Raw genomic sequence first — 18,444 nt, 5'->3', positions numbered from 1 at the left:
ATTGAGAGTTTAGCTTGTTGGCTACTTGCTGAAGAGTTTGATCTTACATTACAAAAAGAGCCAATTTGAAATCAAGAAGCAGCAATTACCCTAGATTAATAGTCTTCATATAAACTTACTCATGCATAAAGCCCGAGTTCCAGGGTCTCAGTAGGTTTTGCAATAACTGCAGCTGGTCAAGCACAAATATTTAATGAGCCACTATGAGACCCCGTAATGCTGCTGATCCAATCGCTACTGAACCCCCTATGCTGTGGTGTTAGCAGAGTGAGCTAGTGGATGCTTAAGAGACTCTGATCCCTAAGGATACCCTTTTTTCCTTTGTTCCCATTTTTTGGCTTCCCCAAGGCATATGGCATTCCGGGCCAGGAATCAGATTCCAGCCACGGTTGTGACCTATGCTGCAGCTGTGGCAATGCTGGATCCTTTAACCCACTGTGCTGGGCTGGGATTGAACCTGTGTCCTGGTGCTGCAGAGATGCTGCCAATCCTGTTGTGCCACAGCAGGAACTCCAGGACATCCTTATTATTATATCAACCATATGCCTCCAGGTTTATCTTGAGGCTTTCCCCCTAGAATCAGGACAGCACAATCTGACCCCACAGATATGCACATATTTGCCTGTATGCCAGTAATCCAGGTACCATTTTTTGGAAGGCAACAGAGACAGGGCAATTATTTATTCCCATTATTCATTTATTGTTTTCAAGTTCTTTGGTAGACTGCTTCAGGGGTCTACCAAAAACCTGACAGCATAAGGAATTGGGATATGGCTGGGACAGAAAAATATTTCCATATATTTATTTTGGAAGGTTTCCTGCATTTAGCACATCAAACTTGTAAATCAAAATTGATGTGTTGCAAAGACCAATTAAACTTAGAATCTTATATACATACTACCAAATTCAGACGTGCTGAAGAAGAGTGATGTTATCCCCGATTTCCAGTACTACAAAAAGCTTTCCTGTTACTAAGTGTCTTTAGGAGTACTAACATGAAAATGGATGTTGATAAGCAATCTGACTTTATAAGGATTTTGTATTTCAGACAAAAGTTTTTGTTTGTCTTTAAATCTTTTTTTTTCCCTAGATGATTTGGTTAGACTGGATTTCCCTAAACATACACTGTTGCCAACACAAAGTGAAGAACAAAACAGAGGTAAAGGGAACTAAAAGATGAATTGATTTCTTCTCTATAATGCAGGTAGTTTTGCTTTTTTTTTTTTAAATCAAAACCGAATGGATATTTAAACTTTGGGTGATGAGTAATATTTAAAGTATGAAAGCAAACTGTGAATATCTAATGGCACAAACTCGTGCCTATAATCATTCATCAGCCCTATGGTAAACTCTAAGGAAAAAAGTTGTTTAATATTAAAAAAAAAATCAATCCAGGCTAAAGCCCTTAATATCCTCTCTGATCAGTTGCCAAGTCACACCAATTTTTACCTCATTATCGTTTTTATTACTCAATGAATTTTATTACATTTCTAGCTGTACAAGGATCATCACAACCAAATTTTATAGCATTTCCATCCCAAACCCTCGGTGCATCCCCCCACCCCCTTTCACCTCATTATTCTTCTCTTTATCTATTCACAATGTAGATTCCAATTTTTTCTCACTTGACCCCATGTGAACAGTTTTAACATATCTTGTTCATCACCTAGCTCTCATATGTAAACTTGTCCTATATACTGAATGCTTCAGACTAACCTTCTAATGTAGAACTCTAAGAATGTGGTTCTTCTAATCCAAATTTCCAAGGACTCTGCACTGCTCCCAAAGAAAGTCTAACTCAACAGCCTAATATGTAAAGACTTCTACTTTTTTTTAAAAAAAAGCCACCTCACCTTGGAGTTCCTGCTGTAGTGTGGCAGGTTAAGTACCAAGTGTTGCCGTACCTGTGGCATAGGTCACAAGTGTGGCTCAAATTTGATCCCTGGCCTGGGAAGTTCCATATGCAGTGGTCAAAAAATCAAATCACATCAAATCACCTTATCTCATACTTTCTTCTTGCTGAGCCAAATTATTAGCAGGTCCTTGATCACCTTCTAGTCAGTCTATGGTGCTGCGGTTCATCTATATTGGCCTCCTGAAATTAAACTCTTGAGGCCCAGCTCAATAACTGCTGCCATGAAACCCATCCTTGTCTTTTCAGTCAAGACTGACCACCACCAGCTCTCACAACTCCCAATATTTTTTGTATTTACACACATTTAACCTTGTACTGTAATGTGGGCATAGTCTATTTCTTCAATTAGACTGTGAAGTCCTTGAGGGCAATGTTTCTTAGTGTCTTATATAAGGTGGAAAACTCAGTATGCATTGAATATATAAATGATATTCTATGCCACTTGCCTTTGTATCAGCAATGATTTTTAAAAATTTACATCTGATGCTTGATCCTTAATTTTTCTTGGATTGTATGCAATACAGAATTGAAAGTCAAGAATTTGACATCACTATTGATATAACATGTCTGATAACACAAAAGCTTAAACAGGTCAAGCAGGTTATCAAATAAATGAAGCAGATTGTGTGTAGAAAAAAAGAGGACACAGTGAGGACTGTGAATTAGAGAATATATACCCTGTTTTAAGGGGTTTGCAGCCAGGCCACTCAATTTGAGGCCCAGAGTCTAGAGATCATCCATTGTATTCCAAGAGAAATAAGAAATCTGGGCCCACACGTGAAACCTCTTTTAAATCTTGGCAGCCAACTAAGAATTTTAAAAGTATTGTGTAAGCCAAAACACATACATCTAGCAAGTCTGGATTTGACCTCTAGGCTATCACTAATTTGTGATCTTGAGGTTATGGCTTTTTCCTATAGTGATTATTCTAATCAAAACATAAACTGATGGCTGTGGTTGCCCTGATAAGATCAATAACCTCCTGACATACAGAATTTTTCATTAAAGAGTTCAGTATTTTATTACCATGTGAGAAGTAAATTTTATATTTCTGTTTATCAATTATTTTATTTTATTTTTGCTATTTCTTGGGCCGCTCCTGCAGCACATGGAGGCTCCCAGGCTAGGGGTTGAATCGGAGCTGTAGCCGCCAGCCTACACCAGAGCCACAGCAACGCGGGATCCGAGCCACGTCTGCAACCTACACCACAGCTCACGGCAACGCCGGATCGTTAACCCACTGAGCAAGGGCAGGGACCGAACCCGCAACCTCATGGTTCCTAGTTGAATTCGTTAACCACTGCGCCACGACGGGAACTCCTGTTTATCAATTATTAAAAAATAGTTGTAGGTTTAAAAATGTTTTTTATTTTAGAATCTTTTCTACTGGGTCACATTAAAGGACAAATCACTTCCTTTCTGTGACTCAATTCTCAACCCATAAATTGGGGGTACCACAGATAGTTTTCACATCAATATATTGCTATCAACATGAGAGACAAATCCAATTCTACTTTGGGAAGTACATTCAAGACTGCAATGAGAGGTCCAGGAGACATTCATAGGTCCAATTTTGTTTGTTTGTTTGTTTTTGACTGTCCCATGGCATATGGAGTTCCCAGGCCAGGGATCAGAACCAAGCCGCAGTTGCGACCCGTGCTACAGCAGCGGCAATGCCGGATCTTTTAACCCACTGTGCCCAGCTGGGGATTGAACCTGCACTCTTGGTGCTGCAGAGATTCTCCCGATCCCGTTGTGCCATAGCGGGAACTCTCACAGGTTCAATTTAACTCTAGGAGATTAGAATTGTCCCTTAAATGTCCTCAGGCTGGGAGATAATAAGGACAATTAAAACCAGATCAGTTTCACAATCACTACAGGGAGAACCTGCATATTCCGAATGTACCCTAAGATACTTGTGGAAATAGTCTAGCCTTCAAAGGATGGTCTAGACCAGAGGTGATTTTGGAATTAGGCAGGAAGGAAGAGACTTTTTCAATCGATAGTTCACAGTCTTCCCTACTTTCTACATCACTAAAATGAAGTGAACAATTTTCTTACCTTAGCTTAATAAATATATAAATGTAACTAGAATTCTAATATAAGCAGGCAAACCTACTTATTCTTAGTTCTACAGTAGAATTTGTATCAGCACCACCTAGTGACAAGCAGTTAAGAAATTACACACGCACACACACACACACATGCACACATTCACATACACACTCTCTTCAACTGATGAGAGCAAAGAAAGCTTGAAACATACCTCAATATTCACAATGAGAAAACAGATACTTTTTCCCAAACATTAGAGAAAACTTAGGCATAAAAACAATCTGGGTACTCAAACTATGTGGAAAACATTTCCAGAGTTTTCCTTTTATTATCTTAAACTAGGTCACAAAGGGTCTTTTCTCACTTCAGTTAAAGATACATAAGACAGGACAATGTTCCCTTTGCCAGGCAGTTACAGGTATATACCTTCGTGTCCTTTTTTTTTTTTTTTTTGCTTTTTAGGGCCATACCTGGGGCATATAGAAGTTCCTGGGTTAGGGGTCAAATTGGAGCTACAGATGCCAGCCACAGCCACAGTGACGCCAGATCCAAGCCCCCACCTGCGACCTACAGCACAGTTCACAGCAACGCCAGATCCTTAACCCACTGGGCAAAGCCAGGGATCAAACCTGCGTCCTCATGGATGTTAATCAGGTTCTTAACCTACTGAGCCACAATAAGAACTTCTTCCCTCACCTCCTTTGAACAGGAATACAGGCTATTCAAAGGGGATGCCTGAGTCTGGGCTCATAGCTTCAATTTAGGAAGGAGTTGCCTTTAGTATTCCATCTCACATTCCTTAAAATGCAGTTCAAATGCTACACTTAATCAAGTTGTCTTTCTTACCCAAGACAATGCTTTCAGCAAAGAAAAAAAGTAATTTAGCTTTAGGCATATATGAAATGAAGAGTGTCCCTTCAAACTAAATAAAGAGGATGCAAGCTATTTGTTAGAAAACAGTCTCCCAAAAGAACCAAACTAGTTCTTATCTGTAACTTTTAGTCTCATTCAAATCACTAAATGGCATATGGATATACAGCAATCCTAAATTAAGCAGAGGCTTGAATATGAATAGGGGAAAAGTTTGTTTTGTTCTGAGGCAGAATGAAACCAGAGATCTATTCTAGGTACAAAGGGCTCCAAGTCCTCACCCAGTGTCTTTTTTGGGGCTTCCTGGAAAGGTCATTCATTCTCCAAGGAGTGTAATGGACAAGATCTTCAGGCTTGCCCCAAGCACCAAGGTCAGAGGTGGAATTAAACCATCCCTGGCTCTGTTGTTGATACTCATAGTTTAGTAGGTTAATATTTAAAAATCAAAAAGGAAAGGATTAACAGAAGAAAAAAGTAGGTCCCAGTAATTTCATAAAATGTATACTCATGTCTGACAGACCCACATTTTTCTAATTGTTTTTTTTTTTTTTTTTTGGTTTTTAGGGCCACACCACTGGCATACGGAGGTTCCCAGAGTAGGGGTCCAATCACAACTACAGCTGCTGGCCCACGCCACAGCCACGTCAGATCTGAGCCACATCTGCCACCTACACCACAGCTCACGGCAACACTGGATCCTTAACCCACTGAGTGAGGCCAGGGATCAAAGCTGTAACCTCATGGTTCCTAGTCGGATTCGTTTCTGCTGTGCCACAACAGGAACTCCTACCTGTTGATATTTTAAGGAGAACATCTAATCTGTTTAACTAATAGCTTAATTAATTAATATATTAGAGAATATCTTAAAAAATTAATAATACACCTAGGAAAGTCAGGGTATGAAATGAGGCCAGAAATGATTGGCCGGGACTACTTATGAGCACTTTCAGGGTCAGATCTTTCCAAGATGACTTTACTGTTTTGAAGTAGTGTAAATTCTTATTTTATTTTACTTATTTATTTAAAAATTTATTTATTTATCTTTTTTTGGTCACACCCATTGCATACTGAAGTTCCCAGGCCAGGGACTGAATCTGAGATGCAACTGTGGCAACACTGGATCCTTGAACCCACAGTGCTGGGCCAGGGATCTAACCTATGCCTCTGTGGCAACCCAAACTGTTGCAGTTGGACTCTTAACCCACTGTGCCACAGTGGGAATTTCTGGGCCAGGGATCAAACATGCGCCACAGCTGTGACCCAAGCCACAGCAGTGATAACATCAGATCCTTAACCCACTGAGCCATTAGGGAATTCCAATATGTATATACTTTAAGTCACATTTACAGGCATAAAGATTCCTATTATTTGGCTAAGTATATGCACTCCATTAAAAAATGATTAAATAGAGGTAGAGGTTTTTCAGATAGTAATCATGCGAAATCAACAAGTATCCCAATACAGTTGTTCCTAAGGAGATGAAACAAATATTGAAGAATTATTTAGGGATTTGTATTTTTTTTTCTTTTTAGGGCTGCACTTGTGGCATATGGAAGTTCTCAGGCTAGGGGTCAAACCAGAGCTACAGCTGCCAGCCTACACCACAGCCACAGCACCAGATCCGTATTACATCTGCAACCTACACGGCAGCACAGAACGCCGGATCCTTAACCTACTGAGCAAGGCCAGGGATTGAACCTTCATCCTCAGGGAACCTAGTTGAGTTCATAACCTGCTGAGCCACAATAGGAACTCCTAGGGATTTTTTATAAGCATGGAAAGAGTAATATCTGCTTTAGGTTTTTATTTTTATTTATTTATTTATTTATTTTGTCTTTTGTCTTTTTTTTTTGTTGTTGTTGTTGCTATTTCTTGGGCCGCTCCCGCGGCATATGGAGATTCCCAGGCTAGGGGTCCAATCGGAGCTGTAGCCACCGGCCTACGCCAGAGCCACAGCAATGCGGGATCCGAACCTCGTCTGCAACCTACACCACAGCTCACGGCAACGCCGAATCGTTAACCCACTGAGCAAGGGCAGGGACCGAACCCGCAACCTCATGGTTCCTAGTCGGATTCGTTAACCACTGCGCCACAACGGGAACTCCCTGCTTTAGGTTTTTAAACAAATACCCCTAAAATACAGCATATAATTCATAATGGTAAAATACTCAAAAAATTTCACTTCCATTCTGTCTGATGGGAAAAACACAAAACCTTAAACATCTGAAATGCAGATAGCCTAAATAAAACAACCCCTATTGGAAAGAACATTATTTAATTACTATATCATTTTGGCTTTTGTAATTCAATACAGATTATACAAAATTTAGAGGAGTTCTCATTGTGGCTCAGCAGTAATGAACCGGACTAGGATCCATGAGGATTCTGGTTTGATCCCTGGCCTTGCTCAGTGGGTTAAGGATCCAGTGTTGCTGTGAACTGTGGTATAGGCCGCAGATGTGCCTTGGATCTCATGTTGCTGTGGCTGTGGTGTAGGCCAGCAGCTCCAGCTCTGATTGATTTGACCCCTAGCCTGGGAACTTCCATATGCTGTGGGTGCAGCCCTAAAAAAAAAAAAAGAAAGAAAAAAGAAAAGAAAAAAATTAGAGGAACTTGAGGTAAATGATAAAGGACTGAAGAAGTACGAAATAATGGATTATTATTATTATTATTTTTTTTTCTTACGGAAGAACACACTGTGGATTTCACACCCAACTGAGAAGATAAGATACATGGAAAAACATGAGATGCAATATGAAGTAATGACTGCTACCTATGAGGTATTTTTGCCCTCGCCAAAAATGGATCCTAAATCTAATCAAGCCTTTAGACCTAACTACCAATTACAGGAAGTTTGGGGGATACTTGAACATGTGAATGATATCTTAAGGATAACATACCTAGACAGATCCAGAATGTGGGAAGTTTGACAAAAAACAAATGACTCAGTTTCTTCAACAAATGCTACTAAAAAAAAAATGTCAGGGGGAATTGTTACAACTTAAGAAAGACTTAAAGGACATACCAACCAACTTAAACCAATTATAAAAAATCCGGGAGAGTGATTTTTCCTAACTAGATATTAGGAATTATCATTAATGTTGTTAGGTGTGATAACAGTACTGTGGTCATGTTTAAAAGGTCATCATCTATTAAAGATATCCTGAAGTTTATGGGTGAAATGACAGGATACCTGGGATGTGCTTTAAAATACCTTCCTCAAAAGTGGGCAGCCTGGATGAAAAAATCGCCAAAATGTTGCTAATTGCTGAAGCTAGGAGAAGGATGCATGAGATTTCATTTATACTAATCTCCTGACATTTACATATGTTTGAAAAATGTTTGCAATAAAAAGTTCTTAAAAATGGGTTATACATGGAAGATTTTGGAAAAAATTTTAAATCAGTTTTTACTATTTTGCCACTGTTGCATACTGTAATTAATACAGTTATTCTTGATAACTAATCATATTTCTTAACTCCAGTAGATGTGGACAAGTAAGATGTAGTCTGTGAGCACAATTTGTACTTTCCAACATTTTCAATAATTTGGGGTCCCATGATTTTGTATTTAGAATTGGGAAACTGGTTTCTCAGAGCTAAAAGAGCTAAAAATAAATTTGGCAGCTTTTGAGAATAAACTTGCTTCCCCCCGTCACCTACTACACAGAACAAAAGTTATGACTTCAGAGGGTATTTTTGGACACCAAGATGACTGCCTCTGGATGCTTGCCACATAAAATACCTCTAACCCCAAATAGCTTTGGACATGCTACCATCCATATAGCATAAGGGTATTTAATTACTGGAAGTTAGTTAATTGGTTATGGTTGAACTTGAATGCTGACTTAACACAAGTGTTTTGTAAATGCTGAAAGAATTAGTTAGTTAATTGGTTATGGTTGAACTTGAATGCTGACTTAACACAAGTGTTTTATAAATGCTGAAAGAATTAGATACCAGAGATCTGTAAATCGAATATGAAATTATTTATAAGTTCAACAATATATAACAAACAAAACATAAAATATTAGTATCTAACTTACCAGGAAGAATGTTTACTGGTTTAGGCCTATTATTACTTTACTGATTTGTTTTAAAGAAGTTAGAATAAAGTAAATTTTGAGACATTATCTATGAATTAGTGAGTGGCAAATACTGCTGCTGGAAGCATTATATTATATGGAGGAAATATACACACCTCTAACTGGGAAGCTTAACTGCTGTAAAGTTGATGCACTTATACAGTAACCAATTTGGGGCTCATAGGCGATGGTATCTAGACATTCATTCCAATCTTGTACATTAGTAACAGGACAATCCTGTAGATGGGTGACAAGGTCTCCCACAAAAAGGCCTCTGGGTCCAATGGCAGGTGAGTCCTTGGGAAGAGGGCAGTACCAAATCAGATAATGTGTGAAGACAAGCTATGATTAGTCCGAGCAAATAGAAACACTGACTTAAGGAGAACATCTTGAATAATGTAGAAAATAATCTAGCCTTGAATCCAAGATGAATAAATAGTCTTTAAAAACTAACAAAATAAAACCCAACCCTATACTGTCAATGGATAAAACTAGAAAACAAGTCCTTATCTAAATACAGTTCCAAATATGCAGATGATAAAGTCAGCACAATGAATATGGGAGCCAGCTGCTCATAAAGGTAATCTTCCTCTTTCCAAACTGTAAATAGAACATTTGATACATCATAGTAGTCTAAGGAAGTGAAATTCAGAACTGAAGACATTAACTTAAACTCCCATGAAATGTTCTGGGGGGCTAGCCTAGGTTTCATCTTTCTTATTTCTTAGGAGTAAAGACATCTGACTCAAAAGTAGTTGTAAAAGTAAACAGTAAAGGTAAACGATGCATCTTATCAACAAACCATAGGTAGAAAATCTTGGTATTATTCTTCTAATTCAGAACAGAAACAATTTTCAGTATATCATTTGATTTTATTCTACTTTATTCTTTTTTGGCCACCCTGCAGCATATGAAGTTCCCAGGCCAGGGATCAGATCTGAGCTGCAAGTGCAGTTGTGACAACACCGGATCCTTTAACCCATTGAGCAGGCTGGGGATCAAAACTGCATTCCAGTGCTGCAAAGATGCTTCTAATCCCGTTGGGCCACAGCAGGAATGCCCCAATTTTCATTATTTTAAAAGAGCCAATGTGGAGTTCCCGTCGTGGCTCAGTGATTAATGAATCTGACTAGGAACCATGAAATTGCAGGTTTGATCCCTGGCTTTGCTCAGTGGGTTAAGGATCCAGCGTTGCCATGAGCTGTGGTGTCGGTGGGAGACGCAGCTTGGATCTTGCGTTGCTGTGGCTGTGGCTGTAGCATAGGCCAGCAGCTGCAGCTCTGATCAGACCCCTAGCCTGGGAACCTCCATGTGCCGTGGGAGCGGCCCTAGAAAGTAGGCAAAAAGACAAAAAAAAAGAAAAAAAAAAGCCAATGTGTTTTACGAAACTATCTGTTCGATTTGAAAGGATTACAATAATTTCTTCAGAAGAAACTAAGCATTCTCTATATGAGAAGTATTTGAATAAAAAAGTTCCTGACATAAAATACTAAGCACTACATCACAAATTCTGGTGAAAGTATACCCCAAGTAATCTATATTTACCTCAGCAACTTCAGTGATGAGCACCCCAACTCCAGTGTAATAAAACGGCAAGAGAATTACAGGGAGGAGAACAAGAGCTAAGATACCCAGGAGTGCAAGGACGAAATTGTGCCAGATACCTGAAAGGAAAGAAAAAAAGGAATAAGCTCAACCAGGGGCAGAATGATATCATTCCAGGTATTTGGACTTCAGGACACCTATGCATTCTGATAAATTAGTAAAGTAACCAGAGAAGCTGTGAGGTAGAGAGATCTACTTATTAGTACAGCAGACAGATATTCAGCTAGAAGCTTCTCCCATTTCAGATACCGAAATCTAAAATGAGCATGTTAATATAACACCAGGAAGACCACACACTAATATGACTTAACACTATTAGAATCTACACTTTATTACATATATATCTTTATTATAGAGATGTGTGTGTATACACAATATGAATAGACTATCTTCTACTTACTATACCCCCTGAAAAGATAATGTATACATATTAATTTAAACATACTTGTGATCTTTGAAAGGAACTTCAGAGCTATCAAATAAAAGTTCATTCTTGCTCAACCGGGGTATGATTCATACATCAAGAGTACAGCTATCTCCATTACATGTATAGAGATGGTTAGGTGAACCCAGTGGTGTGCTGAAGCCTGCTCCTACCAGCTTGCCATAGTTGACCGTGCTGCTTTCGCCAATTCCTCCCTCAGGAACATCAGGTTGGCGACCTAAAATTGGCCATGGTGCAGTGGGTTAAGAATCTGACTGCAGCAGCTCAGGTCACTGCAGAGGTGTGGGTTTGCTCACTGGCCCAGAGCAGTGGGTTAAAGGATCTGGCATTGCAGCAGCTATGGCTTGGGTGGCAGTTGTGGCTCAGATTCAGGCCATGGCCCACAAACTTCTCTATGCTGTGGGTGCAGCCATAAAATTAGAAAAAAAAAAAAATTGGTCATGGTGGGAGTATTTACACCACAGAAACCTGCAAATACTATATATGAGAGCTCTCCACCCTCCCCTCCAGGGCCAGGTGTCAAACACTCACTAGAATACCACTAAATAATCCCCTTCCCATACCGATCCTTCCCTTTTAGTACAGTTTTTCCCACAGGGCAGAGTGGAGGCACTACCAGCTCTCCCAGGAGTGTGATTCTTAGTTGTGCAGGCTTTTTTTTTTTTTTTTTTTTTTTCCTGCACCTATGGCATGTGGGAATTCCTGGGCCAGGGATCAAACCCGTGCCACAGCCGTGGACTGAGCCACTGAAGTGACAACACCAAATACTTAACTGGCTGCACCACAAGGGAAGCCCAGTTGTGCAGGTCTTGTCCCTTACAATACAGGATATAGAGCATTCCTGACTCCATCCTCTGAATGCCATTAGCGTTCTCCAGTCACTGAGACAACAAAACAATATCCCCCATCTCACACATTCCAAACATCCCTAGGAGGGTGAAAGCACCAGTGGTTGAGAAGCAATGTTCTAAAATGATAGAAATGTAACTTAAAGACATCTCCCAAACTCTCAGGAAACTGAGTATGGCCATATGACTGTGTTTTGGTCAATGGATGCTAGTGGAAGTGATGGGGGTTGTCTTAGTGGCCGGAATGTAGCTATGATGGAGTTAACCCAAATCCATGACATGACATAGAAGCTGCATGCTGGGAAGACAAGAGCTTGGACAGAAAGAGTTTGAGTCCCCCAAATCATAGAATTTTCATATCAGCATTGAACTACTTACATTTCCAATGTTTTATGAGAGTTTAAGTCTTTTACTTTTAGCTATTAGAGCAGCCAGATAACTAGCTAATACATGTTCCATGTACCATATTTGCAGTGTAAGATGTTCTTCTAGTTTAAAACATATTGGGTAAGCAATTTTTCCTGTTCTATAACAGAAAGATTTTTTAAAAATACTGATGGTATCAAGCTATTTAGTAGAAACTACAGTTTGCTTTTTCATGTATATATTTCAGACTTTCCTTATCTACACATTCATACATAACCCATTCCTTATATCTGCTAGAGTAGTCCATTTAAAAAAGAACATATTGACTTATTTATAATATTCCCTACTACTGATCACTTAGGCTGTTTTAACATTTTCATACAATGCTGCAACAAACAGCTTAGCTCACATTGTTACGCATCTAACTAAGTATGCATCTGTGAGGGTATGGAAAATTACAGAGATGGAATTGTTAGGTCAAAAATTATGTGCATTAAAATTGACCTCCAACAAGTCTGCATTATGTTCTCATAATCGGCATATGTTTCCCCACACAACATGGGATGCTATCATAATTTTAGACTGCCATCTGGTAGGTGAAAAGTCAAATCTCTTCGTCTCTATTTGTTTTTTTTTTGGCCTCGCCCATTGGCATGCATAAGTTCCCAGGCCAGGGACTGAACTCATCTCACAGCAGTAACCGGAGGCATAGCAGTGATCATGTCAGATCTTTAACCCACTAAGCCATCAGGGAACTTCACTATCTAATTATGAATGAGTTTGTACACTTCTCTTGTTTATTAAACAGCTATTTGTATTTCCTTTTGTCTGAGAATTGCCTACTTCTATCCATTGTCAGTTCATATTTTTTGACTTTTTTACTAATTTTTACATCTATATGTTATTATTTGTAATATATACATTGAGCAATTTGTTCTTTCATAAGGCGTATTATAATCTTATTATAATCTTTTTCCTCCAGTTTGTCTGGCTTGGTTTATAGTTTTGCCTATGCATACGTTTTAAATTTTGGTGTGGCCAAATGCCTTTGTATTAAGCCTTGCCCAGTTCAAGATGATAGAAGACACTCACCTGTGTTTTGTTGTACTGCTTTCGTAGTATCATTTAAATAACGAAATTAAAACAAAAAAAACACCCCCTCTATTTCTTTGACCCACTGGAATTTCCTCTAGTGAAACTAATTTAGGAATACAGCGATACCATCCCCTCACCCTGTTGCTAGTCCCAAAAGAATTTCATAAAATAATCCATCCCCATTGATTGGATGTGCCACCATTACCATGTGCTAAATTTAGCTTTCCCCTTAGGTCCTAAGGAAAGAACAGTCCACTAGGAATGCTAAATGCTTGCACCTTATTTCTCCCCTTTCAGGATGATATCACCATATAACTTTGGCTTTTTTCATCCAAGCAACAGTCCAGGGGCACAGAGGAGCACTAATTCCCTGCCTCTCTGGGCAGCCTTCTACCTCTTATCAGGGATGCAGCTGGTACCAGACCACCCTGCTAGATTCCAGGTTTACCCATGATGTCCTAGTGGTAACAGGGGTACGTTTATTCAAACAACCTCTTGTTCACTAATGATTTGCTTATAAGTAGACCAAACTAGTCTTTGTTACAATTTTTACTTTCTCTAGAGCAGGGTTTCTCAACAGTTGCACTACTGGCATTTTGGGCCAGATAATTCTTTATTGTGGGGGATTGTCTAGTGCACTGTAAAATGTTTAGCAGCATCCCTGGCCTCTGCCCACCATATTCCAGTAACACCCTCCTGGTTTTCTCTGTTTTCTAGCTGCAGTACTTATGTAGGCAATTGCTTTTTCTTTTCTTAGAACAGTTATTTTATTTTTTGCTTTTTCTATTACAAGGGATGTACATACCAAGCATTAAAAAGTCAATACATACACAATATATTCTACAACTGAGCACCACTCTCTAACTGAACAGGCCAAGAAATTACACTAAACAACAGCACCTGACAGTATTCAGGGGGCAAAACAAAGACTGAAATAGGTTTAAATTGACTATTACATCACATCTAATATTCAAAACTACATAATTCAATGCAGCTAAAAGACAGTTACACAAAATGTGTGAACATCAAAGAATGCAACCAAAATTCAGACAGCAAACAAAACCCATGTAACTTTTTTCCCCATAACTTCATTTTAATATGTTGTGCTTTGAACATCTAGACTTTCTATGTAACTTTTAAAATAGGAAAATACTTTAGGCATGTAACCATTGTTTTAAAGAAAATCTATAAAGAAAGTTATCCACTTCCAGAAAAAAACCATATACAGAATTACTAAACATATTCTTAAAAGTATAAAATGAACACTTAGCAAATACATAACTTTAATAGATGGTAAGCAACAGGGAAACTTCATATTTAAAAGAACGTGAAAAAAGTCCCATTTTTTAGCACAGTTGTATAAAGAACAGTCTTTTGATGTGAGGTCTGTAAATTATCCTCCTGTTGGGATCAAATATTACAAATCATCGTGTTTTTTAAAAGGCATTACAGAACAAGACAGAACATCTTAACAATATTTTATAAAGAATTACTTTCTTTTTTCTGTTTTTACTACTCAATCAAAACCTAACCCTTAGATATGTAGGAAGCATTTTAAAAAATCTTTCCTAGAAACAATATACAAGAGAGGCACTTTTATTTCAAATCACACTCTTGGAAGATGCTTTCCCAGCGTAAGAAGGGTGTTTTCTCCCTTTTACTGGCCATTTTTATTCTTAGCATGTGTTAAGATATGAGACTTCAGGTTAGTTGACTGGGCAAACTTCTTATTACAACAATCAAAGGGGCACACGTAGGGCCTGTCTCCGGTATGGATTCGAACGTGTGTACGCAAATTGAAATCAAGCGAAAAGCGTTTTCCACAGCCTTCGAAGGTGCACTGAAAGGGCTTCTCTCCAGTATGCACTAGTTGATGTCGTTTCAGCTTCGAGCTCTCAACAAAAGCTTTGCCACACTCTGCACATACGTGGACTCTGGGGCCATGGGTATGCAGATGTTTCCTCATAGCTGAGTTATCCCGGAACATCTTCGGGCAGCCTTTGTGAGCACAAGCTATGGTTCTCGGAGCCTCTTCTTTAGTTTTCTTGGGTTTCATTCTAGTAAATTCTGCCAGTTGTATGGGATCTGACAGGTCAACGCCAGGAATTCCTTCAGGAGGAAGTTTCTTTCCCTTCATGTACTCGGTATAATCAGGAGCTGGGTTCTCCTCAGTCTGCCCAGTCTCTTGGTCTCTCTTATCGGTTGGAGACCACATGGTGACAGAGAACTGGCCCTCCAGGGTTTTGATCTGCACCTCCGTCTGCTCCCACTTCTTGCTGCGCTCCTCTGCGCTGCTTCCCGCTTTGGCCTTGCCACTGGCACAACTGTTCTTACTGCTAGGCTTCTTGCCTTGGCCATTGTGCTTCCTGGTGTGGCTGGAGGCCGAGGATGACGAGGATGACGCAGAGGCTGACAAGGAAGCCAGGGTCTGCTGGAAGCAGTCATCTTCGTTGACTGGGACGACCATTTGGTTCTCCAGGTTGTTGGCCAGCAAGCCCTCGGACTCGTAGTAGCCCACGACCTCCTCCTGCGTCTGCAACAAGATCATTTCCTGGTCGTGGTCCCCTTGGTTTGGGTCGCCGGTGATGAGAGGCTGCAGCGCGATCAGAGGCGGATGATGGTGGCCGCCGTGGACCCAGTTGCCGCTGATATCCTCGTACTCTTCAATCGTCTCCATCGCCATGGTCTCCATAGGGACAGTCTCCACAGGGACGGTCTCCACAGGGATCTGGTGCAGCTCCATAATATCTGTACACATCTCCGAGTTTTCTGTGGCGAAGTAGAAAGCGTCGTTTGAGGCCATGGCCGAAGGCTCTTCAGAGGCTTTGGCTACTGGGCAGCAACAGAGTGGGTGACGGGAAGGCCGCAGGAAAGAGAGGCTGAGTGAGGAAAGCGCAAGCTCCTGAGGAAGGTGTTGGCCGTTGGGTGGAGGACGCGGAGGACGCTGAAGAAGCGGAAGTCGCCGAAGAAGCGGAAGGCGCAGGGGCTTCTGGGTGTACCCTGCGCATGCGCCTCAGGGCACCCTGGGCAGGTGCTGGCAAGTGGGGGCGCCCTGGCCGGGTGCGCGCCCACGCTCACGTGCTCGTGCACGCGCCAACCCCCGCCGCCCCTCCGCGCGCGCCTCTCGGCTAAGCGCACCAAGCTGTTGCTGTCGGCTTTTTCATACGGCAACCAGGCTCCTCCAGATTTTTCTATATTTTATTTCCGTTGATTTTTCTGGCCCCTCCCCCTTCCCTCTGTCAGGTATATAACAGTATCTGGGGGTGGGGGGAGGCCTACTCCTTTCTAATGTTTATGCTGCTTTTTTCTTATTTAATTGTGGTGATTTACACTTACAGACAGTGACAGTGGGATCACTTGTCTTGTCCTTTAATAGGAATGCTTCTAAGTCTTATACCATTAGGAAGTATACAGCTATTTCTACTTTTACTAAATGGTTTCTAGCCATTAATGGATGTTGAATTTTGTTAAATACCCATTTCAATAACTGCTGAGATGAGGATATTTTTCCCTTAAGGGTAATTAATGTTTACCACATACAAATAAGATTTCCTAATGTTGAACGAGCCTTGCACTATTTAGATATACCAACTGCAGAAATTTTTTTTGTGCTTTACGGGGTGTATCGCTGTTATACTGGTTTTTTAAAAAATCTTAGTGTCCTTATTTATGTGATCTGGAAAATTTATACTAAATTGGAATTGAAAAGAAAAATCTTTTCCTTCCAGATTTGGAAGAATTCTATCTATGAAACTTTCAGGACCATCCTTTTTTTAACTACGCCTAGGGCAGGTGGAAATTCCTGGATCAAGGATCAAACCCATGCCACTTCAGTGACAATGGTGGATCCTTAACCTGCTGTGCCACGAGGGAACTCTAGGACCATTCTTCAACTTTCTTAATTTCTTCCATTGTAATTAGCCTATTTATACTTTTTTCCTACCTCCTCTGGGGTTAATTTAGACTATTAAAAATTAGCCAGGTTTTTGAAAATTTTTTTTGCATAGATGAATAAAGAACTTTTATAATTGTTCTAATTTTTTCTGTACCGTTGTCACTCCCCAATCTAATTCTGTCTATAGAAGCTTTCTGCCATTGTTCAATCATTTTTGGTTCTTCAAAGGACTCTTGGATTTAACAGCTCTATTTTTTTTTCTAATTTATTATTTTCTGCCTATATCCATACTAATTACATCATTTCTTACCTAGTTTATAGTTCCTTTTTCACTTCAGCTGACTGCTTAACTGATTTACTTTCATTTCTTATTTCATAATAATTGCCTAAGGCAGTGAACTGCCCTTTTAGCAAAAATACATTATTCCATTTTTAAATAAATATACTGCAATTATGGTTTTGAATTAAATTGGCCAATTTTTTAACTGTATGGGCACTTGAAAAGAAATTGTTGTGGTATAGGGTTTGACATAATTATTGGTTTTTACCTTACTAATGAGAGCTTCAATGATGAGACTTTTTCATACTTATCTGTCATGTGTTGAGAGATAAGCTTCCTTTATTACATTTGTTTTTTTCTTTGTACTTTTTCCATTTTTGTTTTGATGATTTACTTTTTTTTTCAGTAAGATGGTTACTTTTTCATTGTGGACTATAACTCCTTATGATTATTAAGTGACCCTCGTGTCCAATTTAGTGCTTTAGTTATATTTTCATATGTTTTGCTCATTTTACCTTTTTTTTTTTTGTCTTTTTAGGGCCACACCTGCAGCATATGCAGGTTCCCAGGCTTGAGGTCAAATCAGAGCTATAGCCGCTGGCCTACACCATAGCAACAGCAACACCAGATCCAAGCCGTGTCTGTGACCTATTCCACAGCATATGGCAACACCGGATCCTTAACCCACTGATCAAGGCCAGAGATTGAACCTGCGTCCTCATGGATGCTAGTCAGATTCGTTTCCGCTGAGCCATGACGGGAACTCCTCATTTTACTTTCAATCTTTAAAAAATAATTCATGTTAAAAAATGAAGACACTGGAATATAAATTATTCTGCTTTACTACTTTTGACTGAGAATATTATAAACTGAATTTATCAACCAAAAGGCGAGATGTTTTCATTTGTGAATACTTTCCATAAAACCACTAACAACACACAGATGAATAAAAGAAATTTAACTCTTAAGAAAAAAAAAAGAAATTT

At 39.6% G+C, this 18,444-nt stretch overlaps 1 protein-coding gene across 2 annotated transcripts in view; it reads right to left on the bottom strand.

The window, feature by feature from the left end:
* Positions 1 to 18,444, bottom strand: part of MBTPS2 (membrane bound transcription factor peptidase, site 2) — a 40,306-nt gene that overhangs the window by 6,979 nt on the left and 14,883 nt on the right. Inside the window, exons 6-7 of one of the 2 annotated variants that reach the window (XM_047764613.1) lie at positions 10,470 to 10,588; positions 9,041 to 9,221 (exon numbers count right to left, since the gene is read on the bottom strand). In XM_047764613.1, coding sequence (XP_047620569.1) covers positions 9,041 to 9,221; positions 10,470 to 10,588 — 300 coding nt within the window. Of the gene's footprint in view, positions 1 to 9,040; positions 9,222 to 10,469; positions 10,589 to 14,025; positions 16,053 to 18,444 lie in introns of those variants that run through there. The other variant, XM_047764612.1, reaches the window with a different exon arrangement.

The sequence above is a fragment of the Phacochoerus africanus genome, chromosome X (assembly GCF_016906955.1).
Source record: "Phacochoerus africanus isolate WHEZ1 chromosome X, ROS_Pafr_v1, whole genome shotgun sequence".
Lineage (NCBI taxonomy): Eukaryota > Metazoa > Chordata > Mammalia > Artiodactyla > Suidae > Phacochoerus > Phacochoerus africanus.
The sequence above is the reverse complement of the archived record's forward strand: the minus strand, read 5'-3'. Positions and strand labels throughout refer to the sequence as shown.